A 27,372-nucleotide genomic window follows, 5' to 3' on the forward strand; every position below is an offset into this window, starting at 1 on the left:
GTCGGTCCACCCTTTGCAGCTAGAACAGCTTCAACTCTTCTGGGAAGGCTGTCCACAAGGTTTAGGAGTGTGTTTATGGGAATTTTTGACCATTCTTCCAGAAGCACATTTGTGAGGTCACACACTGATGTTGGACGAGAAGGCCTGGCTCTCAGTCTCCGCTCTAATTCATCCCAAAGGTGTTCTATCGGGTTGAGGTCAGGACTCTGTGCAGGCCAGTCAAGTTCATCCACACCAGACCCTGTCATCCATGTCTTTATGGACCTTGCTTTGTGCACTGGTGCACAGTCATGTTGGAAGAGGAAGGGGCCAGCTCCAAACTGTAAAAACAGTCTGCATGCCTAGGTGCTTGATTTTATACACCTGTGGCCATGGAACGGATTGGAACACCTGATTCCGATACTTTTGGCAATATAGTGTATATACATTTTTTTTTTTTATATTCCATGAACTTAACTTCCTTGTGCTGTGTGTATCAACATACTTGGCCAATAAACCTAATTCTGATTCTGATTGGAGGCTGAAAAATGTTAGAAAAGGAATAGTGAGTTTTTATTGGCTGGTGTGAAATGCCACGCCGTTCGCCCCGCCCTAAAAGCAGGACCGCCTACCGGATGCGCTCCGTCTCGGCCATTTCATTCGGGGCTGAAGTTTTATGACGCAGAGGCTCGGCGAGGAGAGTCAGAGTTACTCTGGGGAAACAGGCGCTTTTATTAAAGCAAGGCGTGTAGCATGGGGAACCGGGTGGCGCGTGAGGATTACGAGTGGGTTTATACCGACCAGCCGCATGCGGAGCGGAGGAAGGAGATCCTCGGTGAGCACAGCTGCACTCATTCACTTCTCTCTCTCTCTCTCTCCCCCCCCCCCCCTTCCCGGCTGTGTGTTGTTGAGTGTACCCGGGCGCTGTAGCGGGTTTGCTGTGGGTGGGAGGGAGGGAGTGAGTGAGCTCCTGCCGCTTCTCTCTCCGGTTAATGAACCTCAGTATGTCGGCTGCGGGGCTTTGCTGTGTCTGAAGGGCCGGAATTCTAATCCGGTTCGGTTTGCTGTGTGTTCGGTAAAGGAGCCCGAGGCTTCGGAACTCCGCTCTACGAAGCCCGGTCACAGGGCGCAGACCGTTATAGCAGCAGGAGCAGTAAAGATGACTCATGGGGAAAGTTAACGCCCTGAAAAGGAAGCGCTTCTGCCTCAACTCTGTGCTCACAGCCTGTTAAGGCAACAACTGCCTCTCTCTGCCTCGCTCTCACTCAATATCTGTGTGTCTCTCTCTGCCTCGCTCTCACTCAATATCTGTGTATCTCTCTCTGCCTCGCTCTCACTCAATATCTGTGTGTCTCTCTCTGCCTCGCTCTCACTCAATATCTGTGTATCTCTCTCTGCCTCGCTCTCACTCAATATCTGTGTGTCTCTCTCTGCCTCGCTCTCACTCAATATCTGTGTGTGTCTCTCTGCCTCGCTCTCACTCAATATCTGTGTGTGTCTCTCTGCCTCGCTCTCACTCAATATCTGTGTGTGTCTCTCTGCCTCGCTCTCACTCTATCTGTGTGTGTCTCTCTGCCTCGCTCTCACTCAATATCTGTGTGTCTCTCTGCCTCGCTCTCACTCAATATCTATGTGTGTCTCTCTCTGCCTCGCTCTCACTCAATATCTGTGTGTGTCTCTCTCTGCCTCGCTCTCACTCAATATGTGTGTCTCTCTCCGCCTCGCTCTCACTCAATATCTGCGTGTGTCTCTCTCTGCCTCGCTCTCACTCAATATCTGCGTGTGTCTCTCTCTGCCTCGCTCTCACTCAATATCTGCGTGTGTCTCTCTCTGCCTCGCTCTCACTCAATCTGTGTGTCTCTCTCTGCCTCGCTCTCACTCAATATCTGTGTGTCTCTCTCTGCCTCGCTCTCACTCAATATCTGCGTGTGTCTCTCTCTGCCTCGCTCTCACTCAATATCTGCGTGTCTCTCTCTGCCTCGCTCTCACTCAATATCTGTGTGTCTCTCTCTCTGCCTCGCTCTCACTCAATATCTGCGTGTGTCTCTCTCTGCCTCGCTCTCACTCAATATCTGCGTGTGTCTCTCTCTGCCTCGCTCTCACTCAATATCTGCGTGTGTCTCTCTCTGCCTCGCTCTCACTCAATATCTGCGTGTGTCTCTCTCTGCCTCGCTCTCACTCAATATCTGCGTGTGTCTCTCTCTGCCTCGCTCTCGCTCAATATCTGCGCGTGTCTCTCTCTGCCTCGCTCTCGCTCAATATCTGCGCGTGTCTCTCTCTCTGCCTCGCTCTCGCTCAATATCTGCGCGTGTCTCTCTCTCTGCCTCGCTCTCGCTCAATATCTGCGCGTGTGGCTCTCTCTGCCTCGCTCTCGCTCAATATCTGCGCGTGTGGCTCTCTCTGCCTCGCTCTCGCTCAATATCTGCGCGTGTGGCTCTCTCTGCCTCGCTCTCGCTCAATATCTGCGCGTGTGGCTCTCTCTGCCTCGCTCTCGCTCAATATCTGCGCGTGTCGCTCTCTCTGCCTCGCTCTCGCTCAATATCTGCGCGTGTCGCTCTCTCTGCCTCGCTCTCGCTCAATATCTGCGCGTGTCGCTCTCTCTGCCTCGCTCTCGCTCAATATCTGCGCGTGTCGCTCTCTCTGCCTCGCTCTCGCTCAATATCTGCGCGTGTCGCTCTCTCTGCCTCGCTCTCGCTCAATATCTGCGCGTGTCTCTCTCTCTGCCTCGCTCTCGCTCAATATCTGCGCGTGTCTCTCTCTCTGCCTCGCTCTCGCTCAATATCTGCGCGTGTCTCTCTCTCTGCCTCGCTCTCGCTCAATATCTGCGCGTGTCGCTCTCTCTGCCTCGCTCTCGCTCAATATCTGCGCGTGGCTCTCGCTCAATATCTGCGCGTGGCTCTCGCTCAATATCTGCGCGTGGCTCTCGCTCAATATCTGCGCGTGGCTCTCGCTCAATATCTGCGCGTGGCTCTCGCTCAATATCTGCGCGTGGCTCTCGCTCAATATCTGCGCGTGGCTCTCGCTCAATATCTGCGCGTGGCTCTCGCTCAATATCTGCGCGTGGCTCTCGCTCAATATCTGCGCGTGGCTCTCGCTCAATATCTGCGCGTGGCTCTCTCTCCGCGCCTCGCTCAACGTCTGTGTCTCTCTCCGCGCCTCGCGGGGTTACATTACATTAGAGCGTTAATTTAGCCTACAACATTGTGCATATGAGGTACGTTAGTTAGCTTAGTCTGTGATGGGTGGGTTAGCTAGTTAGCTTGGCAAGTAATATGGTGGGTGGGTTAGCTAGTTAATTAACTTGGCAAATAATATGGTGGGTGGGTTAGTTAGTTAACTTGGGCAAATGTGGTGGGTGGGTTAGTTATCTAGCTAGTTACCTTGGCAAGTAATGTGATGGGTGGGTTAGCTAGTTAGTTAGCTCGGCAAGTAATGTGATGGGTGGGTTAGCTAGTTAGTTAGCTCGGCAAGTAATGTGATGGGTGGGTTAGCTAGTTAGTTAGCTCGGCAAGTAATGTGATGGGTGGGTTAGCTAGTTAGTTAGTTAGCTCGGCAAGTAATGTGATGGGTGGGTTAGCTAGCTAGCTGAGCAGGCAATGTGGTGAGTGGGCTCGTTAGCTAGCTTAGCAGGAAGATTTAAGAGTTGGTATGTTAACTGGGGCAGCTAGGCCTAGAAAATGTGACATTTACCAAAAATTAAGTCTAGGGTTGCATTAGGTGTCTTTTTTTTTTTTTTTTTTGGATGTTTATTTTTAAAAAGCCCTAACACTTATGGGAACTGAGTTTACTTTTTTTTAAGCAGTGACTGACTTGTTTTCTGGTAACTGGATGCTTCCTGCTATAGAAACTCGACCTAAAAGTTTGTTCCTCACCTTTGTTTCTTTGTGGAAGGAGAAATGACTGAGGTTTTATTTCCAAATAAAAGCTAAATGTGGTGTTCACTGGCTTATATTGCATAATATACATAACTGCAGCAGGAGGACATGCTGGAACAGAGGTGTTCAACTAAAATGTGTAAAAGTCTATCTAAGCAGCCAACATGATTAAAAGCTGCTCATTATGGAAAGAGAAACGTCTTTAGATTTTTATTGCATAGCTCATCTCTGGTTTGATTAGTGAAGCGAAGGACTTGTTTAAAACATTGATGACAAAAGCAGAAAGAATACTTTAGAGGACTATTAAAAAAAAAAAGGGCATCTCATCTGTTCAGAGTCTAAGGCTCTAAAAATGATCACTTTTGACTAAAAAGCACCAGTGTGAGAGAGAACCACTAATTTAATCATTAATGGTTAAACTTTATTTAAAGGTAACTGTTCAGTCATTTATGCATGTGACTCAACCAGTGTTGTAGTCGAGTCACTAAACCTCGAATCCTCAGTGATCATGTCATTAAAGGAGATGCGCAGAACCTTTTTTATTTTTAAATACATGAGTGGATAGTATCTCCATCCTTGACTCTTGTATGCTGCATAAATAGGAATAAAAAAATATATATCTTTGAGTTAAAATCGACTGCAAAGTTGGGATTGGAGCTGCCCTGCTGAGCCAGCCAGCCCCGAGTGCGCGACGTCACAGCGGTAACCGGTTTTAAGGCCGAGGCCTCTTGACAGCTATAGACCAAAGTCATATAAATAAAAATTTATGGTGAAAGTAAGAAATACCGTTACTGACTCGCTCAACTAAGACTGATTTGATTTCATTGATTGTGGGTTGACTCTCGTTAAAACAGGATTGGTGTTATAACTTCTGCAACATGTACATGCATGCATTTTCACTGATAAAACGTAAAAAGGCTAATTAAATAATCAGATGAACTGAGACAATCACATTCTGAAGCAAATTAAATAATCTTATACCGCTAACTTAAACACAAGCTACATGTATTAATCTAAATGCAGGGAAACGAGTGTTTTGTATCCAAATGAGTCGGAGCTTACCCGTCTATGTTCTTGCTTCTTGTGGCCGACTGTTTTTGAAACAATCTGACTTTCAGTTCATTCAGTTCTCCGTTCATTTGCTTCTTCCACGTAAGGGTGAGATATTGGTGCTGAGGCATGCATATCCAGTGGAGAAATCAGACTGCTGGGCCACTCATTCTCCAATTTCTCTATACTGAGTACTCCGCCATTACTGGTCAGCTCAGGCAATTACTAAAATCCAGGATGGAACGTCACCGGTTTTAGCAACAACCGTGGAGAGGTCACTGTCCGAGCGATAATGTCACGTTCCGTCCCGGGTTTTAGCAACAACCCTCAGCTCACACACTGGGAGAACTGGTGCAACTGAACTTGCTTTCCTTTTCTTGTTTTCCTTTAATTGTTGATATTGCACCCTCTTTCAGTACGGACTTGTAACAAATGCTCAACGGATCAGAGGTTTCGTACAAGTCTTCAGTAAAATGTGCAGAGAGACCACTTCATAGCTGCCCAATGTGCCTGTGAAATCGCAAAATGCATCCAAATCTTTGCGGTTTGAACATTCTTGGTCCATGAATGCAACATAAATCCACCTTCTGTCGTGTTGCTGCACCCGCCAAAAACGCATCTAGTTGGCATGGCGATAAATTGGCTCTAAATGGAGAATCGGAGTTGCAGTCAGCTCTGTGGTTTAGTATAGTGGAAATGGCGATGAGACCGATAGACTTCCTGCTGTGATGTTACGGTCGTCAAGGTCATTCACTCAGACCGCTACCTAGTAATTTAATTGAAAAATTACTATTAGATTTGTTAATACTTTATTCCTGTGCCATTCTTGAGGTCTCAAGGCATTTATAAACAAAGTGAGATCATGGTTCTGTGTATATGCTTTAAAGAAAACTGAGTCGAGTCTGAGAACGACTCCAACTGCACCACTTGACCGTGGCTGTTGCTGCCTTTATGTGAAAGCGTCTCTGCTACTGTGTTGGACTAACATTGCTACTTGACCGCCCCGTTTTAGTTAATAGGCTACTGATAAAGCTTGTTCATCGCTCAGCGAGCCCCGCCCACTATCAGCATGGCAAATAACATGAGAGAGGGTTAACACTTGCTAGTTCATCAGTCAGCAAGCCCCACGATCAACAGGGCAATGACCATAGTGTGTCCCTTCCTTCTCTGGGTGTAGTCTTACCAAATGACGATTGGAGTTCGAGGTTGTCCCTGTCGTCTCCTTGATGGTGGTTCTACATATGGAACACGCAGCAGTGCGTTTTATTTATTTCCCACTGCACGAGAAGTCTGTACAAAGCTGGGCATACACCCCCCCCCATATCGCGGTATTCGGCTGCTGCTCACACTGTACGAGTGAATCGCAGGGGTAAACAGCACGCAGCTTACGTTTCCTGTTCTCACACTATACGATCGGATGCGATGCTCAGGATTTCAAACAGGCTTGATTTTCATCCGATCGATCGGGAGGAGGTCGTGAGGTGTTAATCGCTTGTCATTACCCCATGTATACTACACGATCCGAGACGCACGATTGAGCCAAAACTCGGTCCGATCTCCAAAATAGTCGCACGAGTGAAAATCGGGCCAAAAATCGCAGTGTATGCCCAGATTAAGCAAAGCGGACAATCCTCGGGACTTCTCTCCAGGCGTTTTAGTGCCATTAACGTTAATTTGTTCCTGAGCAGGTGAATGCGCATTCTCTTGCATGAAACCGGTACAAAAACGAATGTAGATCGAAATATCTTGTGCCAAATTATGACGTTACAAAAAATAAAGAAGAAAATCCGAGTCCTCGTCTCCAACTGGAGTCTGAATGCAGTTAACGCACGAGTCTTTAAAGTTAGGTGGGGTTTACATTAGACCGTATCAGCGGATCATCAGATTAACGTTTTTAAAAACGATTAGCGTGCACACAGCAACGCCAATACACGGATACGCTAATCACATGACTAATTTGGCATGCAAGTTGAAATGTGTCAGTGCGGCTCATCGCTTCCTCCTCAGCGGCTGCGCTCCAAATCACTCCGCCCTGAACAGCGAGTGCCCTCTGGAGGGTGCGCACTCCGGCCCTGCGCAGCTCACAGAGCACGCGAGTGAAGCGCACAAGCAGTGATTCGGGACTGAGCCGCTGTGCGCAAGTCACTTACCACTTGCAAGTGGAAGGATGGCAAGCCTAAAGACAATCGTAACTACACAATGGGTAGTATTTGCAGTATTTTCATACTTTTATACTCTTTAATGAAAGGTGATACAAGGCGGAAGTCCGCGCCGTTTTTCAGCAGACACGTCACATGACCAACACCAGCGAATCAGGAAGGTGGATGTCACACTGACGTTGTCCAATGACGACGCCAGCTAGAGCTCAGCACAGCGTATCCGCAATGTTTACACAGCACTGGACCAGACACGATCTGGATTGAATACGTGGACCCTGGTGGATTCCTGTTTCCAGGCGTTTTAATGTAAACGGACAGTGCATCCGCGAAGAAAACGAGACAGATACGGTCTAATGTAAACTTGGCCTTAGGGTCCAAGTCCTGGACTAGACACAACAAGCCATAATGGAAGTTGTGAGCATCTGCTCCAGAAGCTGTGATGGTTCATGTTTTTTGATTGGTGGGGGATAGAAATAGTGACTGACTAAAGGCTTTGTAAATTTGCTTGTGGGAGATGAAACCATTTGAGGAGCATGTGAAGGCAGCATTATTGCGTAGAGACAAAGCTTGGCGAGTTGGCTATGCTTAAAATTGTCTAAAACCATGCATAGTTGGATGCTGTTACAGTGATTGGTTATTTTATTTTTTTTAAATCCATCTCATTATCTGTAGCCGCTTTATCCTGTTCTACAGGGTCGCAGGCAAGCTGGAGCCTATCCCAGCTGACTACGGGCGAAAGGTGGGGTACACCCTGGACAAGTCGCCAGGTCATCACAGGGCTGACACATAGACACAGACAACCATTCACACCTACGGTCAATTTAGAGTCACCAGTTAACCTAACCTGCATGTCTTTAGACTGTGGGGGAAACCGGAGCACCCGGAGGAAACCCACACGGACACGGGGAGAACATGCAAACTCCGCACAGAAAAGGCCCTCGCCAGCCACGGGGCTCGAACCCGGACCTTCTTGCTGTGAGGCGACAGCGCTAACCACTACGCTGTGCCGACCACTAACTTGACTTAAGTTTTCCATAAAATCAGTCCACATATCTAACGTCCACCATGTTAAGAGTTTAAGGACTGATGTGTCTGGGCCAAAGTTAAATGTTTCATCAGCTGCCAGCCAGTTGATGTGAAGATGTAATGTTGAGGGCCTATTCATTATCCAGTGTTCGGTCCTTTTGTCCTGAGATAAAGTAGGAATGTTTATCCCTCAAGCTATTTAATTTCATGTTGCCAGTGTGCACTCATTGTGCTGTGGATGGGTCATTTGCTTCTGCAATGGCTGCTGTAGAGACAGGCTTGTACTGCCTGAATATTTCATGTGTTTCATGTCCTCAGGCCTTTGTGCAGTTGGAATCGAGCTGAAGCAGTGAGGGCTTTTGTTTTGAAGGGGAACTGAAGGCAATTTTTTTTTTTTTTTTAATGAATTCTATTTCTCACTTTATAAAATGTAGGAATGCATTTCTGATGGCTATTGTGTCACTGCTATAGCAAGTTATGAGTGTCTGTCTGAAATACACTCTGTAATATCTGTCCATGTGTCAAAGCAATGGCTGTAAACGAGATTCGCTGAGACCTGTGCGAGACATCGTAGGACGGAAGTAAAACGTACAGCGGAAATCAAAGTGACCAACATCTGCCAACGTTGTCAAAAGACGTGCGTGCCCTCTTTTGAATGCTGAAGTAATCAAGCCGGAAGTTTTCCCCGTGTCCAAAATCACTCCCTACTCACTATATAGTGTGGACACCATTTTGTAGCGCTGTCCGAAACTTTAGTGAGGATTATGTGGGAAATACGCTCAGTATAATACATCTACTTTATTATTTTGAAAACCCACCAGCTGCCTGATCTGGCAAGTTTTAATTGTGCGACGGTAATGACGTAAATACCAGCGCAATGGACGAGTCCTTATCCTGTTGTCTTTCCAACTCTTCTCGACTCCACATTGGTTCGAAGTTGTATGGAATAATCTCAATCACTGATGAAGCTGGCAAATCTGGAAATTGATTGAAGTTGGAACGGTATGGCGATCTGGCCGTTATGTCAAGTTTTCAAAATGGCGGCGCCAATGCTTCACGTTTGAAGTCTCACACAAGTCTCATGACGATCACGCCGATAAGCGATGCCTGCCGTGGACCATGCGAACTACATTCAACATGGCTAAAGGCTGAGAAGTGTAAAATAATTTGCCAATATGACTCACGATATATAAGGTTACTAAAACCAAAAACGTAATTGAAATAACACGTTAATTAAGAGCACGGTGGTGTAGTGGTTGGCGCTGTCGCCTCACAGCAAGAAGGTCCGGGTTCAAGCCCCGTGGCCGGCAAGGGCCTTTCTGTGCAGAGTTTGCATGTTCTCCCCGTGTCTGCGTGGGTTTCCTTCGGGTGCTCCGGTTTCCCCCACAGTCCAAAGACATGCAGGTTAGGTTAACTGGTGACTCTAAATTGACCGTAGGTGTGAATGTGAGTGTGAATGGTTGTCTGTGTCAGCCCTGTGATGACCTGGCGACTTGTCCAGGGTGTACCCCGCCTTTCGCCCGTAGTCAGCTGGGATAGGCTCCAGCTTGCCTGAGACCCTGTAGAACAGGATAAAGCGGCTAGAGATGATATGAGACGTTAATTAAGAGTTTAAAAATGGCTTCGTTTCCCCTTTAAGTGAAGGGGGCAATGCTTGGCAGTTAAGATTCTTTACTAATGACTAAGTTCCAACCCTTAGGCTGTCCTTGACCTGTTGTTGGGCAGCAACTGCTTAGCTGCAGTGTATATACACACCTGGATGGTACTCTTTTTATAAGTCAATCTGAGTGGACCTGGAAGTTATCCATAGTCTGTTTATTACAACCCCGATTCCAAAAAAGTTGGGACAAAGTACAAATTGTAAATAAAAACGGAATGCAATAATTTACAAATCTCAAACTGATATTGTATTCACAATAGAACATAGACAACATATCAAATGTCGAAAGTGAGACATTTTGAAATTTCATGCCAAATATTGGCTCATTTGAAATTTCATGACAGCAACACATCTCAAAAAAGTTGGGACGGGGCAATAAGAGGCTGGAAAAGTTAAAGGTACAAAAAAGGAACAGCTGGAGGACCAAATTGCAACTCATTAGGTCAATTGGCAATAGGTCATTAACATGACTGGGTATAAAAAGAGCATCTTGGAGTGGCAGCGGCTCTCAGAAGTAAAGATGGGAAGAGGATCACCAATCCCCCTAATTCTGCGCCGACAAATAGTGGAGCAATATCAGAAAGGAGTTCGACAGTGTAAAATTGCAAAGAGTTTGAACATATCATCTACAGTGCATAATATCATCAAAAGATTCAGAGAATTGGAAGAATCTCTGTGCGTAAGGGTCAAGGCCGGAAAACCATACTGGGTGCCCGTGATCTTCAAGCCCTTAGATGGCACTGTATCACATACAGGCATGCTTCTGTATTGGAAATCACAAAATGGGCTCAGGAATATTTCCAGAGAACATTATCTGTGAACACAATTCACCGTGCCATCTGCCGTTGCCAGCTAAAACTCTATAGTTCAAAGAAGAAGCCGTATCTAAACACGATCCAGAAGCGCAGACGTCTTCTCTGGGCCAAGGCTCATTTAAAATGGACTGTGGCAAAGTGGAAAGCTGTTCTGTGGTCAGACGAGTCAAAATTTGAAGTTCTTTATGGAAATCAGGGACACCGTGTCATTCGGACTAAAGAGGAGAAGGACGACCCAAGTTGTTTTCAGCGCTCAGTTCAGAAGCCTGCGTCACTGATGGTATGGGGTTGCATTAGTGCGTGTGGCATGGGCAGCTTACACATCTGGAAAGACACCATCAATGCTGAAAGGCATATCCAGGTTCTAGAGCAACATATGCTCCCATCCAGACGACGTCTCTTTCAGGGAAGACCTTGCATTTTCCAGCATGACAATGCCAAACCACATACTGCATCAATTACAGCATCATGGCTGCGTAGAAGAAGGGTCCGGGTACTGAACTGGCCAGCCTGCAGTCCAGATCTTTCACCCATAGAAAACATTTGGCGCATCATAAAACGGAAGATACGACAAAAAAGACCTAAGACAGTTGAGCAACTAGAATCCTACATTAGACAAGGATGGGTTAACATTCCTATCCCTAAACTTGAGCAACTTGTCTCCTCAGTCCCCAGACGTTTACAGACTGTTGTAAAGAGAAAAGGGGATGTCTCACAGTGGTAAACATGGCCTTGTCCCAACTTTTTTGAGATGTGTTGTCATGAAATTTAAAATCACCTAATTTTTCTCTTTAAATGATACATTTTCTCAGTTTAAACATTTGATATGTCATCTATGTTCTATTCTGAATAAAATATGGAATTTTGAAACTTCCACATCATTGCACTCCGTTTTTATTTACAATTTGTACTTTGTCCCAACTTTTTTGGAATCGGGGTTGTAAATGAAGTGACGGAGGAGAAAGTGAAGTATATTTTAATGCACAGACGAACAAACTTTAACTGTTGTCCCATATATGGTGCTGCATGCTGATGGTTGCGCGTCAATCTGCTGCAGACAATTTGGTGCAAATTTGACAGTAAAATGAGTTTTTGGAGAGTTCAGAGAGAAACCGTGAAAAAGAACTGCTTGCTGTTCATGGGTATGTGGAGGCTTTGATGCCAAGGTTTCAGCCAGGACTTGCCCTATACAAGTCAACTCATGCTAACGAAGTTACCTCATCTTTACCACAGATAACGCACTGTGGGTTTATATCTAGGCCTCGATCTGCTTTAGAACAGAAGAGGGTCCGTCTCAGAAACCGGTCTCTCGCTTGGGACGTTATGGTAAAAAATGTTCTAACTTTTATTGTTTGCATTTACCAAACACTCAATGTTTCTTTTGTCATGTTTAATAAGAATAAAGATAGTATCTTGCTTTATCTGGCCTCCATTGTGAAATTTTTTATTACAATTCAAATGCTTTTGCAAAATTGATTTCCATATAAAATACATCATGAAGAATTAAAGCCCCTCCTTCACAGATGAGTGAAAATAAATATTGAATAAATTTCCTCTTTTTGATTGCTTGGGTTAAAAATGCCAAGTTATGATGACTGAATTGATTATTCACGTAAATATGAATGATACATTTTGGGTATTTGATATGGCGAAATGGGACACAATGGAAAAATCAAGAACACACGGGAAAGATGAGAATAACGGCGCTGGTAAAAGAACAGCGACTACTGGCTGAAGGTCGCGCGGGTCTCTGCTGCGGCACGCAAGCAACGGGACATCACTACTGCGCCAGACGGAGCGGGGGCGGGGCAAAACGACTGGCCGTAGATTCCATCAAACGTTCGATCTAAATTGACCATGGTTGCAAAATATTGGCCAGAAATACGCCAACACTACGAAAGATGAAAGTAAGATGAAAAACATTCTATTGCCTTATACTGCAAGACTAAAACAAAATAACTGTCAAAACTCACCTTTGCAGTGATAACGTCCGAACAGATCACCTGCGTAACAGAGACCGCAAATGGAAGCGCGATCAACTTCTAACTGTTGGAGTAGAAAATTCCATTCTACACATGCAAATTGTTAATGTGTGTCCTTCCCCGCACACAAATAACACGCTACGGTAAAAAATAGACCACAACTCGTTTTATAGCTCAGAAATTCATACAAGACCAACTACCATCGTAACATATTCTGTAAGAAACATATTCCATACTTCATCTTTCATTTTAAAAAACAAAATCGCAGATTTATAACCAAGGGTGTTTTCACACCTGGTCCCCTTTAAAGGAACCAGACTCAGTCCTCTTTAAGTGGACCAAAACGTGGACCAACAGAAAAAGAACTCAGTTCTTTGTGTTCACGCTGAATTTATTACAAAGAGAACTGGGTTCTCTTTCTGGTCCGGTTAAGCTTTGATGGGGCCTCAGTCCTCTTTCTGTTCACACCAGGTCCTCAAGAGCCCTCAGACCCCCAGTGCATGGGATTCGGGGTAATTTTCTCTTGAATCAAAATGTCTGCTGCCATGCTTGCCCTGCTGTATTCTTTGATCAAAATAGTGCGGATTAAGGAAAATAAATGTATATATATTTTATATATATTCTATATGTATGTATGCATGCAGGCAGGCTGTGGTAAGTTGCAAAAGGAAGTTGAGTTTCCCTGCTACAGTCATGTGACCAACTACGGCAACCGAAGAAGGTTAAACTACAGTGAAAAAGGTGACGTGAACCTGGTGCGCTTTTTGTTCATAATGCGCAGATTAGGCGAACCGTACCATTGATTTTTAGCGAACCGTACTGAGACCACCTCCTGAGGTGGTCTCAGTTTGGTTTGCTTTAAAGGGGTCTGGGTACGGTTGGAGTGTTCACATATATCCAAAAAATGCTGAGTCATCGATCTGAGTTCGGTTAGATGGCTGAAAGGGACCAAGTGTGAAAACACCCTAAATGTTTATATGGCGTAGTGATTTTAAGTTACTACTTTTGGTGAGGTAGTGACCTTGACCCTGAGGCTTTCTGTTAGATCAAAACACACGATCGTATTGGTTTTGGGTCTGCGGAAAATGGAGTTATAACGGTGATCATATTTTGTATGATTTATTACGGTTATGATTATTCTGTGAGCGCACCAATCCTTAGGTGGATAAAGTTACAACTTAAAATTAGTGATAACTGTAGACTTTTCAGTGGATGACAATCTTTTTAAGGGAATCTGATGTAGTCAACCATTTATCGTGTCCCAGATCAAGCTGCCATTTTTCCACAGGTTTGCAGAATTTTTTTGCCAAATTCTGAATAGTATTCACATCAGAAATTTAGTTTTATTGGTATTTCTTTCGTCATTTTATTTCAGATTAAAACCAACATCATTCAAAACCATAGTTTATTGACAGTATATTTAGTGGGGTACCCCCACAGTACCCAGTTTCTGAGACAGACCAATACCTTACTCGTACAGTACCAGTTGCAAGTTTGGACACCTCCAGTACTCACTCATAGCTTTCTGTATTTTGACTTTTCTACAAGGTCTACAGAACTATGAAATAATTGTTTATACGGAGAAGTCTTGAACCAAAGTCTTTTTAGATTCTTCAGTCGATAGTATTTACCTTGAGGCTTTACATACTTGGCGTTCTCTTAACCAGCTTAATGAGGTAGTCACCTGGAATGCTTTTCAATTAACATGTGCGTGCCTCGTCAAAAGTTACTTGGTGCAATTTCTTGCCTTGACGTGTTTGAGATCGAATAGTAAATAATACAGTAAATGGCCCTGTTCCACAACTGTAGTCTGTATGTCAAGAACCGCTCAACTAAGAACCAAGAGAAGCAGCATCATTACTTTACGGGTTGTTTTACAATCAGGGTACGCAAGCTAAAAATCACATTTAACACTTTATCTTCAATATCAAAAGGCTTGACTAAATAAACTTGGTTGTTTATTGTAGCCCTGTGATAGCTCTATTTACCATGCCAAAAAAAAAAAAATTGATATTTTTGGTGAATGTATGGCAATGTCATTTAGCAAAATTACTCGCCATTTAGAAAAAGTGCTTTTTTTTTTTTTTTTTTTTTTTTTTTGACCACAGGTAGCTCCAAAAGGGATGCACTTAAATCATTCTTTATACCATAAAACAAATATTTGGTTCCATATCATTGGAAACACAGTTAAGTTTTAATGTTGAATGCCAGTAAGTTTTCAGACTATTTTGATCAAATTAGTATGTAACTGTGTCAAAAAAATGTCCTTTCCGAGACAGCTAATTTTTCAATATAAAATAACATATCTAAAATGATTATTTTCATCCTAAAATGTGGTCAAGATATTGGGACACAAATATTAGAGACAACTAACACAAAGCTTACAGCCTTGTATTTAAAAGCACTATGGAAGTAGTGGATTCTGAATTGTCAAAAATGTCCCCTCCGAGAATCACTTCATTTGTTTCTTCCAGCCCTGCTTAAAGCTACACTTAATCTTCTTTATCTTATAGGAGATTACACAAAACTACCATACACACACGTCAAAAAATTACCTGAAATCTGTTCTTTAACTTGTCCTTCACTTAAACTGGTACAAGAACCAGTTTGAATCAATTTGAATTTTGGACCCCTGTGACAAACTTTGTACCCTGATTGATTGTAAAACAACCCATACTTTAAGACGTGTGGGTGTGGTGTGGTTTTTTTTTTTTTTTTTTTTTTTTTTTTTTAAATTAATAACCACTGAATTGGGTGTCAACTTTTGATTGGTACTGTAGCTTGGTCTCATTTTTCTTTATTTGCTAAAGAGCAATTCCAGCGTTATGGACGTGACACTTGAACTCAAAATGGCAACAAATGACCCAGTGCATGTTTTATTGACTCCCAGTATTTAAACAGGTGTTGCATATTTCAAGGCTGTACCATACTGGAGAAGTGATAGAACAAGAACAATTCCCATAGTACATCTAGGGCATGCCAGAAAACGCCAATAAAAGATGCGTTATGGATGTGACAGAAAAAGTATCACTTTTCTTGGGTGACTGTACATTTTTATCAAACTCTGTGAAATTGTAAACCTAATGTCGAAATGGAGATATCCGTTTGATAGAGGGGTCCAAGGTGAATATTAAAAAAATCTTTGTTTAAAATATTTTGTATTTCATGCAGAGTTTTGGAAGGAAAAGTCAGCGTTATGGATGTGACGAAATTCCGTTATGGATGTGACGCGTCTGAAATAGACATGGCATATGTTTAGAAAATCAGCAATTTAACCACCATAACCCTTTGAAAAACTCACTCTCTAAATATCAGCTAAAACTATCAAAGTTCTTAAATAATATTTAGGATGGCTGTTTTGCTGTTTTGTGGATTTTAGCATACATTTCTGTGGCTTGTGGCAATAATATAGAATTGTACATGATCAAAGTTGATTTTAGCTTGGGTTTTACATTATAAGAAAGACTGACTGTGACATATTAGGTTGGTTACAAATTGGTTCAACTTATTCACATCTGTAAAATACAGGCCTAGGTGATATCTCTGGGAGTGGTTTTGATGTATTACATGTTGCTTTATTTTTGCATGGTGAGGTTGACATTTACATGGAATTGCCCTAAACTTATTTTGCAGTAGGAAATGGAAGCATAATGTAAGCCACTGTTGGACATCCTTGAGAATGTTGAGCAATTAAAATGCTGTGAAATCTAAGGCAGTAAGTAGTCTTAAAATGTATATAATTCTTTTTAATGCGTTGAGCATGTGCTGTGTAATGATGGGCAATTTAATGACATAATTATTCTGCCATTAAAACGTTTAGGCTTTCAAAGTATGCAAAGGGATCGGACTTGATCACAGCCGAAAGGCTTGTCCCGACAACCTTAACTCTTCAAAAGCAGACTAACGAGTCTATTTTTGGTAGCTGTTCTCTTGTTTCCTGTTGTGTCTTCTCAAGGATAAGGAGAACGTCTACTACTTGTAGGACTGACTATTCAATTTGTTCCTGTGTATATACATCAGTCTAATGTGTGTTTTTGTTTTTCTTTTGGTAGCCAAATATCCAGAGATAAAATCTCTCATGGGACCGGACCCGAGGCTAAAATGGGTTGTCTGCATGATGGTAGCGGTCCAGTTCCTGGCCTTTTACCTCGTCAAGGATTTGGAATGGAAGTGGGTTCTGTTTTGGACTTATGCGTTTGGCAGTTGTATAAACCACTCCATGACTTTAGCCATCCATGAAATTTCCCACAACACAGCTTTTGGCAACAATCGTGCGAAATGGAATCGCTGGTTTGCCATCTTTGCCAATCTGCCGATTGGTTTGCCATACTCTGCCTCCTTCAAGCGCTACCACCTCGACCACCACCGCTATTTGGGTGGGGATGGTGTGGATGTGGACATCCCGACTAATTTTGAGGGCTGGTTCTTCTGCACTCGATTTCGCAAGTTTATTTGGATTATTCTTCAGCCGCTGTTCTACGCAATTCGGCCTCTGTGCATCAATCCAAAGCCTATCAGTCAGTTGGAGCTACTTAACGCGGCTGTCCAGTTTACATTCAACGTTCTTCTCTACTGGCTGTTGGGCGCCAAGCCTTTGTTCTACATGCTGGCTGGCTCGATGTTGGGAATGGGTCTTCATCCTATCTCTGGACACTTTATTGCTGAGCATTACATGTTCCTCAAGGGCCATGAGACCTATTCTTACTACGGATCCCTGAATCTGCTCACGTTCAACGTAGGCTACCACAATGAGCATCATGATTTCCCCAGCATCCCAGGAAGAAGGCTTCCTCTGGTAAGATCCGTTCTGAATGACTTTCATTCTGTTTTGCCTTTTAAATGTTCTTGCTTCTGAAATGAATAGTGCACAAAGTGGGTTTTGTTTAGTCAATGGGTAAATGACTGGAGTCTTTGGCCAAATGCACCGTCTGCGCAATAAGGTGCTGTAGCTAATAATGCTTGAGGCAAGTGTATTTGAGGAATTTAATCCACTTTCATGAGTCTTGTTGAAACCTGTCATGGCTTGAATTAAGTTCAACTTTAAATGGTGAATAGCAGTGCATTGTCTAATCAAATCCCAAGGAAATGATTACCTTAAGGAAAACCTGAAGCTACTTGATAGATAGATAGATAGATAGATAGATAGATAGATAGATAGATAGATGTCATTCCATGTCAATTCACACAAATGCCCAAAACCTCCCCAGTGACACCTTCAATTTGCCTTATTTTTATTTTCTTAGTGCCTTATGATGTCAAATGAAAGAATCCAAAATTTTAGCTTCCTAGCTCGAACGTTTTTTGAGTTATGGCCCTTCAAAGTTTGGGTGCCACGCCCACTTTTGGGGTCTGGGAATTGCGCACTTAATTTGCAAGCATTTTTGGAGGCCCATATTTTTTGTTCTAAGGGGGATATAGACCTGTAAATTGCTATATCTATGTATTCTGGCCCTGTCTATCAGATTCTGCACCTAAAAATAGCACAAGTTTACTAACTTTATAGATATTAACCCCTTAAAAGTGGATTTTTTAATGACACAATAATTTTATTGACATTTTGGGGGTCCATATCTTGGTAAGTTTTTATGTTGATGGGGTTTCAACTGATTTATCATATTTGGGAACTCTACTGTGTACTTGGAGAGTTTCAGGGCACTCAGAGCTTTGGTGGGGGTACAGGAGGGCCCCAAATATGGTTTCGGGACTAAATTACCATTTGGTACGCCCTACTTCAGGCCATTAGTTGGCCATGTGGGCACATGATGACTGGAATGAACCTTTAACCCTATCAACAGACACCTTTTTATCAAACTTTTAAGCCAATAAAAACTTTGATTATCCAACTCCTTCAATATAAACTAAGCATTTGTATATGGTACTATTTTTGCATATTTTCTGAAAAATCCTGAGTCTGGAAAGTAGGTCAACTGTTGTTTTGACTGCCTATTCATGTTTAAGGTAGTAAAAGCACACCCATATAGTGATTTTAATCTATGGGAAGATTATTTATACCCAATACCCCATTAGTTATATTGACAATTACAAGGGATAAACCCTTTCCCGGCGGTTTCACGATGTTGGGTTTTTTTTGTTTTTTGTTTTTTTTTTTACATTTGACACCTTTCCCTATATCCAACCAAACTCTGACCACTATACACTTGATAGTTAAATGCATCTTTCAAACAGGAAAGGGAAAGATGCAAACAAGGGGATGATCCCAAGAAAAACATCCTGGTTGCTTTACTACATTTGTTCTGACATCCAATCTGGAAGTTAAACCTAGACTCATCAGGTTTTTTTTTTTTTTCAAGAAAAGGGGAAGGGGCCCCTAGCCACTCATGTGGGGAAAATTAGCATATCAGTTAGTAAAAAGGGGAAATTTTATATAAAGATTATTTTATTATAATCATTATAAACATGAAGGGGGCAAGGGTATTCATGAGGAACTCTATATATTTTTGATGCATACCTTTCTTCTATACAATTATTTTTAAAGTATTGATCATAAAGACATCTAAATGTTAAGTTTTATGCTATGTGTTCATTGCTTACAATTATTGGTTGTTTCAATATCAAAGTCTTGAGCATATGGCTCAAACCCACTGGTATTTTCATGAACAGTTAGCATTAAAAAATCAAAGATATCTGTAAACAAATGTTTCACTTTTGCAACAATTATTTTGTATACAAAGTAAAATTAATTTGTAACAAACTGTGACATCACACAAAAGCTCCCAAGCTGAGTATTTGCTTGCTTATAAATATCTAAACTGAATTCACAGAGAAAAGAGGATTGTTTCAATAAGGTCATTGTAGGGAGGGGAAGGCACCAATATTCGGTGTCAGTTTAACCAAAAAATCCCCTGCTCATGGAAGATGGAACAAAATACTTGCAAGATTGGTTTGTCACTAAATGATGACTGCCATAAAGTTGTATATTCTAGGCAGAAAGGTCTCTTTACTGTTGCCAGTTTTCCTGCATCTGATAGGAGACTACTGGAATATGCAAAAATAGTACCATATACAAATACTTAGTTTATATTGAAGGAGTTGGATAATCAAAGTTTTTATTGGCTTAAAAGTTTTATAAAAGGTGTCTGTTGATAGGGTTAAAGACTCGTTCCAGTCATCATGTGCTCACATGGCCAACTAATGGCCTGAAGTAGGGCGTACCAAATGGTAATTTTGTCCCGAAGCCATATTTGGGGCCCTCCTGTACCCCCACCAAAGCTCTGCGTGCTCTGAAACTCTCTAAGTACACAGTAGAGTTCCCAAATATGATGATAAATCAGTTTAAACACCATCAACACACAAACTTTCCAAGATATGGACCCCTGAAATGTCAAAAAAAAAAAATTGTCATTAAAAAAATTGGCTTTTAAGGGGTTAATATCTCTAAAGTTAGTAAACTTGTGCTATTGTTAGGTGCAGAATCAGACAGGGCCAGAATACATAGATATAGCAATTTGCAGGTCTATATTCCCCTTAGAACAAAAGATATGGGCCTGCAAAAAGGCTTGCAAATTAAGTGCGCAATTCCCGGACCCCAAACTTTGAAGGGACATAACTCAAACATTCGAGCTAGGAAGCTAAAATTTTGGATTCTTTCATTTGACATCATAAGGCACTAGTAAAATAAATATCAGGCAAATTGAAGAGGTGTCACTGGGGAGGGTGTGTGAATTGACATGGAGAATATATATATATATATAATATAAAATTATTTTAAAATATATAAGCTCAACTAGAAGCTACAGTCATGTCTCTAGACTGAACTTGGGACTATAACTTGGCACAGAGAAAGGTCCGTGATAGCAAAGGGTCTTGATTTTCCTCCAAAGAAGACCGAAGGAACAGAAAATTCAGTAGAACACTGTGTAACATTAACCTGTAATGGGCATATCGGGTAAAAATTCAAATTGAATCCAAATTGGTTTCCCTGAATGCAGAGCAACATACTTTTTACAGAATTAGTTTCTGTTCTTGAGAGATTACAAATCAAAGATTTAAACATTAAGCCCCTTTTTTCTTTTTATAAAGAAAGTTGCCATATGTATTGGGATAACATGGTCCAAAATGAGCCTCATTAATGAATGCGATCAAAAGTGTTTTTTTTTTTTTTCCCCCCCCTTTATTTTTCCAAGATATTTACATGGAAATTGGCAGGTACATAAATGGTTGTATACAGAATACAAAGCTTGAAGATTTTTAGTAAAAACTTCTGTGAAGAATCTGTCATCCAGGTACATAGTAAACTGTGGTTGGTTGAAGAGAGCAACTGGACTTGCCTGAAGATTCTTGAAAACGTTTCGCCTCTCATCCAAAAGGCTTCCTCAGTTCTGCCTGTCTAATAGGGAGCATCAAGTATTCATCCTCTCATGGATCATCATAGAATCCGAATTCTGATGGCTGCATTGTAGGTGGCTGATAAAAGAGGTCTTCGACACCCACCTCTGGATACATTAGCCAGAGAGGATCTGTTCATTTTTGTCAACCTGGAACGACCATCACTGAACAGAGGTGGGTGTCTAAGACATCTTTTATCAGCCACCTACAATGCAGCCATCAGAATTTGGATTCTATGATGATCCATGAGAGGATAAATACTGGATACTCCCTATTATGCTGTGTTCACACTTGTACCGATACAAAAGTGGTATAACTGTATCGATACAAAGTATACCGGTACAGTTTAGTGCATCTGTCCACACTAGCAAGAAATGTTTGTGGTTTTCTTTCATGGTAATTGAAATCCGCGTGCGCGAAGTGTTTCCGTGGTTACAGAGTAATTTCCTTCCGAGAATATGGCGGATGAAACAACGTGTGTGTGCTTTTTGTTGTCAATGTACAGTCTGTATTTCTGGTGGTCATTTATTGAGTCGAATTGTATAAAACGCGCGAGGCAGTAGAGAGAGAGAGAGAGAGAGAGAGAGGGAAAGAAAGAAATGAATCTCCGTTCACTATTTTATTCAGCAAAGACATCGATTGAGGTGTGACTTTGTGCATGTGCATTATATTTGTATCGATGCAGAGCCGCTTCATCTGTCCACACTACAGCGAAGCGCTACAGTACTGATACTGTACCAGTACGAAACCCATACATTTGTGGGTTTCGTACCGATAGTTATACCGCTACAGTACCGGTATAGAGGGCTACCGCATGACATCATCGCGCTGCGAGATTTTGTTAGGTGCCATATTGGAAGACCAAGTACATGCACTCTCAATATAAAACAAAGTACGAGCGAGAGTAAAGTGACACGATGGCTGATAATTCTGGTTACGCGAGTACATTACCAGCTGCAGAAAGGGCACGGTATGTGGAGAAACTGGCTGTGATTGATGGGTTTGACCCATATGATAAGACTCGCGGCAAGGGAGAATGGAAACATAAGGAGGACCAGACACCAATTCTGCCATCTGTTTGCTACCCAGACATTGTAAACTATTTGTTGTTTACACCCAGTGCCTACACTGCTGATGACTTGAAAGCCTACAAAGGGCTACAGGCTTACAATTATGTTAGTGGCTTGGTTTGTGATATTACAGCTGTTGAGAATAACCTACACATAGTTATGGCCAAGGTAATCTTGTTGATATTTATCTTTTAATAATAGATCTCTTCAGTTGAAAAATTAATACTTTGTTACTATTAAGGTATCCATAATTTAGGTTAATTTATCCAAGTTATACATATGTATTTATGATGTATGCCTACACAACACTTACTTAAGATCCCTGTCAATTATGACGATGGGGGACCCGTAGCCCTGTGGTGCCTCCTTATTCGTCGCTCTGCGGCTCGTTCTCTGAGCCTAAGCTCGCAGGTTTCCGACCCAGAATGGAGGGCACACCTCCACAGGCAGCGGTCCTGGGCGTCCTCATACCAAGTCTTCAAATCCATTTGGAAGGCGCGAAGGTCGTCTTTAATGCAGTCCTTCTAGCGCTTGCGAGGGCGTCCCCTGTCACGTTTACCAAGCTTCAGTTCGCCAAATAGAAGTTGCTTAGGAATCCTGGAGTTGTCCATTTGGGATACATGGCCAATATGGGTCCGTAGCGGGTAAGTGGTTCCACTGCAAAGGGTTGCTGGCCTTGTGCAGTGGGCAAGCAGGCTGCCCTCTTCCGTACTTGCGATCCTCATAGGGTACATTTTAGGAGTGGAATCATACGAAACACAAATCACCTAAATTAGCCCTAAGAGGCTGGACCAGTGGGCTAACCCAAGCGGGGACTGGTCCTGATTTATTTTCGGGGTTTACTCCCCTAGATCCGCTGGGGGCAAAGGATCCCTGGAGGAGTAGTACATTTCTGGTTGGCCTATACCACCTAGGCGTCCCTGACTAGCCTCCCCACATCCAGCGGCATGTGACGCGCAACATATGGCCAAATCGTCATCAGCAAGTGGCCACAATATCTAGCCTAGCACATGCCGAAGACCGCATGCTGTGGCTCTTGGCGCCGCCCCTAGTCTCGCAGAACGCAGCGGATCTACACAACAACTATGCTTTATTTATATAATAGGAGGGAGAGCAAGCCCCAAACCATCCTTTATTATTATATTGTAGAAGTCTGGGAGGCTTGCTCCTCATACAGTTATCAACTTGGGGCCAATTTAGCATGTTTGCTTACCTCAAAGTGTCCACAGATCATGCACAGACTTATCCATTATATCCACATTTTTTTTTTTTTTTTGCCAAGTCTCACACAGGTTTCTTTCAAGTCTACTGTTGGGCCAATAAATCATAAATAAAACAGCTCAGATTTGTTTAAGTCGTTTGCCACTCCACTTTATTCTTGTGGGTTCACATACCGCTGCCATTATTTCCCCCTAATCACGAGTTTGTTGGTCTTCCAAAATGGCGCAGGGTCTGTTTACTTCCGGTTTCGGGTGACGTCAGTGAAAGGGGTCGATAGTTGCTAGTGTGGACAGGTGTTGTGGTACGAAAATAGTATCGTATTGGTACAAAATCCCTAGTGTGGACAGGGTAAATGACCTATTTGGAAACTTTGAGTGTCTGAGATGCTTATTTGTAAGGATTGTTCCAAGTCTGGGTTTTTTTTTTTTTTTTTGGACATGCCATAACTTTCAGAAATTTTCTTTTTGTGCTAAACAGGTGAAGAAAATAGCGGCAGAGTATTACGATGATCTGCCGTGTTACACCTCATGGTTGAAAGTCCTCTACGATTTCATCATGGATGACGAGCTGAGTCCATACTCGCGTGTGAAGAGGAAGCTGAAAGGAGACCTCAAGTTGGAGTGAAATGGATTTCCATTGACCAAAAATGATGACCAAGCCTCAGATGTGCACATGCACCCACCTACTAATCCCTTCAGTGACTAAGTTGTGTGAGAGAGTGAACAAAGACTGGCTTTACATGTGCGTGTGCTTTCAGTTGAGTGTGTTAACTTTTTTTTTTGGGGGGGGGGCCTCATTTCAAAGGGTCTTCAAAGTTTGTTGTTGATAAATGGAATCCATCCTTGGGTTTCTCCACACTGCAGCTTTGAGTACACGATTCCTGTTTTGGCTAGAATTTAAGATGGGTCACTACATATTTTTTAATTTGCGTGATCTTTTTCTTCCACTTAAGGTTTTTAATTTTAAGAAAATGTTATTTGATATGGCCAATGCCCTAAATTCTAGTTTGAATACACTTGCTGCAACCTGACTCACCTTGACACAAGTCTGGCGTCGACCAGCATGTGACGGTGTCTTGCCTTCAGTGCTTATCACTGTCTGTCTGTCTGGCTTTTTAACGCGCCTTTTTTCGGTGTCCACGTCTGTATGACTAACCTGCGTTTGCACTCAAGATGTGGACCTGTGCAAGTTCCGTCTGATAACTTATCAAGCATATTTATTCTTAGAAGTCGCCTGAGCATTTGGAGATCCAGTGACCTTGCTTGCAGAATCATGCTGCAGTGTTGATTCAGCAACAAATTTTACACGAAGCCTGCATAAATGATTTGCACTGCTGGGTTTAAAGACATTTAACAGGTTGGAGAAATGTTACTTTTCAGTGACCCTACAGATGTCTCGCACTTTTTTTTTTTTTTTTTTTTTTTAAGTTTTGTATTAGTCAGCTTCAATCAAATCATTTACCAGGAACTTTTTTTTTTTGCGCTACTTAAGATGCTATGTAAAAATGTTAAGTGTCAGCGGATTCTAGATTTAGGATTGTGCCTTTGGTGATCATGTCAAGTCGCTCCTCGATTACACATGCGTGTTAAATTTAAACATCAAATTGAGGAATTCGTTCTGGCTGTAATGCAGAAGCCTGCGACTTGAATGTGCTTGTTCTAATACATGATTCTTTCTATACTAAGGTCACTCGCATGGTAAATGCTCAGCCTGTTTAACAACCCAATGCAATAATCCATGACATGGTAAGTGTTTTTTTGCCCGACAGCAGGGAGGAGCTACTGAGGAAATGTTTTGTAGCTTTGATGTAAGTGATAACAGGAACTGCAGACATTGTGTAATAAAGAGCACTTAATGTACCACAGTGTGGCTGGAAGCTCAAACCTGATTGGTCAGATGGTGTACGTCATTTTTGTATAACGGCACTGGTCGGAAAGTAGTTCTGGTAGTAACGTGAACGTTGGGTTAATACACTTGTTCTAATGGGTTACCGTTTTCTATAGGAACGGCTCATGCGCAGGGATTTGCATGGCAGACGTTTTATTGAATCTAAAGGCCAATTTATGCTGACAACCCAGTCCTCGCAGATAGCGTCGCAGACAGTGTCTGCGTAGCCCCCCCCACCTTCGCAGACGCTCTGCACGCACCTGCCAAAAATTGTGACCACTGCAGAAGCCTCGCAGACAAGAGGGCTCTGATTGGTCCACTCTACATCTGCTGTACACGCACTTCCGCTTCCCTACTTTCCCGGTTTGGTTTGTTTTCACGACCGGCATTTTTAAAAACACGAGCGAAGATGGAGCAGCACGAAGAGCGGTTGATTGAGGAAGTACATACATCTATACGACTCCAGTTCTAGTCATTATAAAAAAAAAAGTTCTAGTCATTATAAGTAACCGGAGGATAAACACTCCACTAACCACACCCACCAACTACTCCTAGCGACATTGTGCCGGTGAATAACATCGCGCACGCCTATTACTCCCGCTCAACAAGAAATTACAACTGTCTGCGAAAGCCTTGTCGCAAGAGCATGCAGAGGCCTTAAGGCTGTTTGTCAGGTAGCACAGCAAAAAAGGTTAGAATAGCCACAAACAGTGACTATTAGCTGTCTAGCCCCCCCCATTTCTCAAGCTGCTCATGTACAGCTGATGAACTGTTCTGTCCTGAGCAAAATGCGATGCATACATTAACTAAATGGACACGCGCAGCTAGCATCAATATCATGAGTCCTTGTTTTTTTTTTTTTAAATAAAGTTGATTTGTAGATGCAAAAATGTTTCAGAGGACAGATGTGTTCACGTTTTAATTATGAACCATCAAGAGCCATTAAAGGAAAAGATAGTGAGGTTAACGTGAATGTGGCCTTTATGATTAACATTTATGGAAGGTGCCTGGATTGTAGGTGCTTTTGTAACAAAGTTCCAGTGTAGTACAAGTATAGGTGCAAGATGGATAGTCTTGCGGCCTGATTGGTTCAGAAAACGATCAGGCCGCAAGACTGTCTTGAACACTTGAATCAGTTTCTGAAGCATCTTCCATCATGACATACAAACTGCGATAGTGCCTTGTCTAACTCTCAGCACTCAGGCCAAAAAAAAGTGTTTCCAGTTATGTAGATTTCAAAACTAGGGTCGGTAGGCAGGCATTTTTTTTTTCAAGATGGCTGCCATAACCTATATTTAGACAGGAATAATTTCACAATATAATGAATTTCTTTGCAGGTCACCTGAGTTACCACCTTCTGATGAATCTGATGCAGCATGAGACACCTTTTAACATGAATTTTTCTGTAAATATAACAGCTCAATACACCATGAGAGAGAGAGAGAGCAGCCCCGCCCCTCTCTGCTCCCTGAGTGCAGCTTGTTGCCTTGGTAACGGTGCAGGGAAAAGACACAATATAACAAGCAAAGAGCACTTTTTCTCAGAGTTCCCTCTCCTCGAACAACGCTGATTTACACGGAAACGAAAGGAGCTATTTACAAAATTCTTTCACATTGAGTGCTACAAGGCTCCCATGAACACATTGATGTAATTTTTTTTTGTCCCTAGTGTAAAAAATGTGGCCACTAGAGCGAGTTAAAAACAAGTGACTTCTGATTTTGCAGTAAAAGCGCTGCCACGTTTATAATGTGAGTCTATGGGAGAGCGCGGCTGTCCTCTCCTCACTTTCAGGCTTCTCATTCAAAAACTGTAAATCCTATCGCTCAGGGAGACACTTGTCTTGATTCACACAATGTGTAACTACAACTTTTGAGAAAATTGTGTGTGTAGAGTGAAAATTGTGGCTGAGAAAACAGTTTAAATGAGAAAGTTAGAGCTTTTTTTCAAGCTGCGTACACTCTAAATTCCTGAGCTCCACTGGTGTGTAACGCCATAGACACCCATTATAAAGCTGGAATTTCTCCAGATTTGCTCATGGTGTTTGATCTGTGACTGATCAAAAAGTATAGAACCTAGGAAAAAAGTTGAATGCCAGATCCACACAGGAGAATTTTGTCTCCGTTTTAAAGTTTGAATCATGTCTCTAGGTGAAAGACAAAATAAGCGTCATCTCTGCTTCTGTTCCCTCCGACGGCCCCGACACACTACTGCCTCCACAGAGTGCGCGCGCACACCGCATATCGGGGCCGCAGATGAGTTACTCTCCCCTGATCAACGAAGTCGGCGGGGAATTTGTGGTTAT

At 42.6% G+C, this 27,372-nt stretch overlaps 1 protein-coding gene across 1 annotated transcript; it reads left to right on the forward strand.

The window, feature by feature from the left end:
* Window positions 1-609: 609 nt before the first annotated feature.
* degs1 (delta(4)-desaturase, sphingolipid 1) lies at window positions 610-25,042 on the forward strand. The gene is made up of 3 exons (XM_060916861.1): window positions 610-814; window positions 16,599-17,341; window positions 23,661-25,042. The coding sequence occupies exons 1-3, from the start codon at window positions 733-735 to the stop codon at window positions 23,805-23,807; spliced, it is 972 nt and encodes a 323-aa protein (XP_060772844.1). The 5' UTR covers window positions 610-732; the 3' UTR covers window positions 23,808-25,042.
* The last annotated feature ends 2,330 nt before the right edge of the window (window positions 25,043-27,372 follow it).

The sequence above is a fragment of the Neoarius graeffei genome, chromosome 3, assembly GCF_027579695.1.
Source record: "Neoarius graeffei isolate fNeoGra1 chromosome 3, fNeoGra1.pri, whole genome shotgun sequence".
Classification (NCBI taxonomy): Eukaryota; Metazoa; Chordata; class Actinopteri; order Siluriformes; family Ariidae; genus Neoarius; species Neoarius graeffei.

Bases quoted from the DNA above. Each gene is read 5' to 3' on its own strand.
- degs1 (XM_060916861.1), top strand. From the start codon at position 733: ATGGGGAACCGGGTGGCGCGTGAGGATTACGAGTGGGTTTATACCGAC. The intron at 815-16,598 runs GTGAGCACAGCT...TTCTTTTGGTAG, and splicing joins GCGGAGGAAGGAGATCCTCG to CCAAATATCCAGAGATAAAA. The intron at 17,342-23,660 runs GTAAGATCCGTT...TGTGCTAAACAG, and splicing joins CAGGAAGAAGGCTTCCTCTG to GTGAAGAAAATAGCGGCAGA.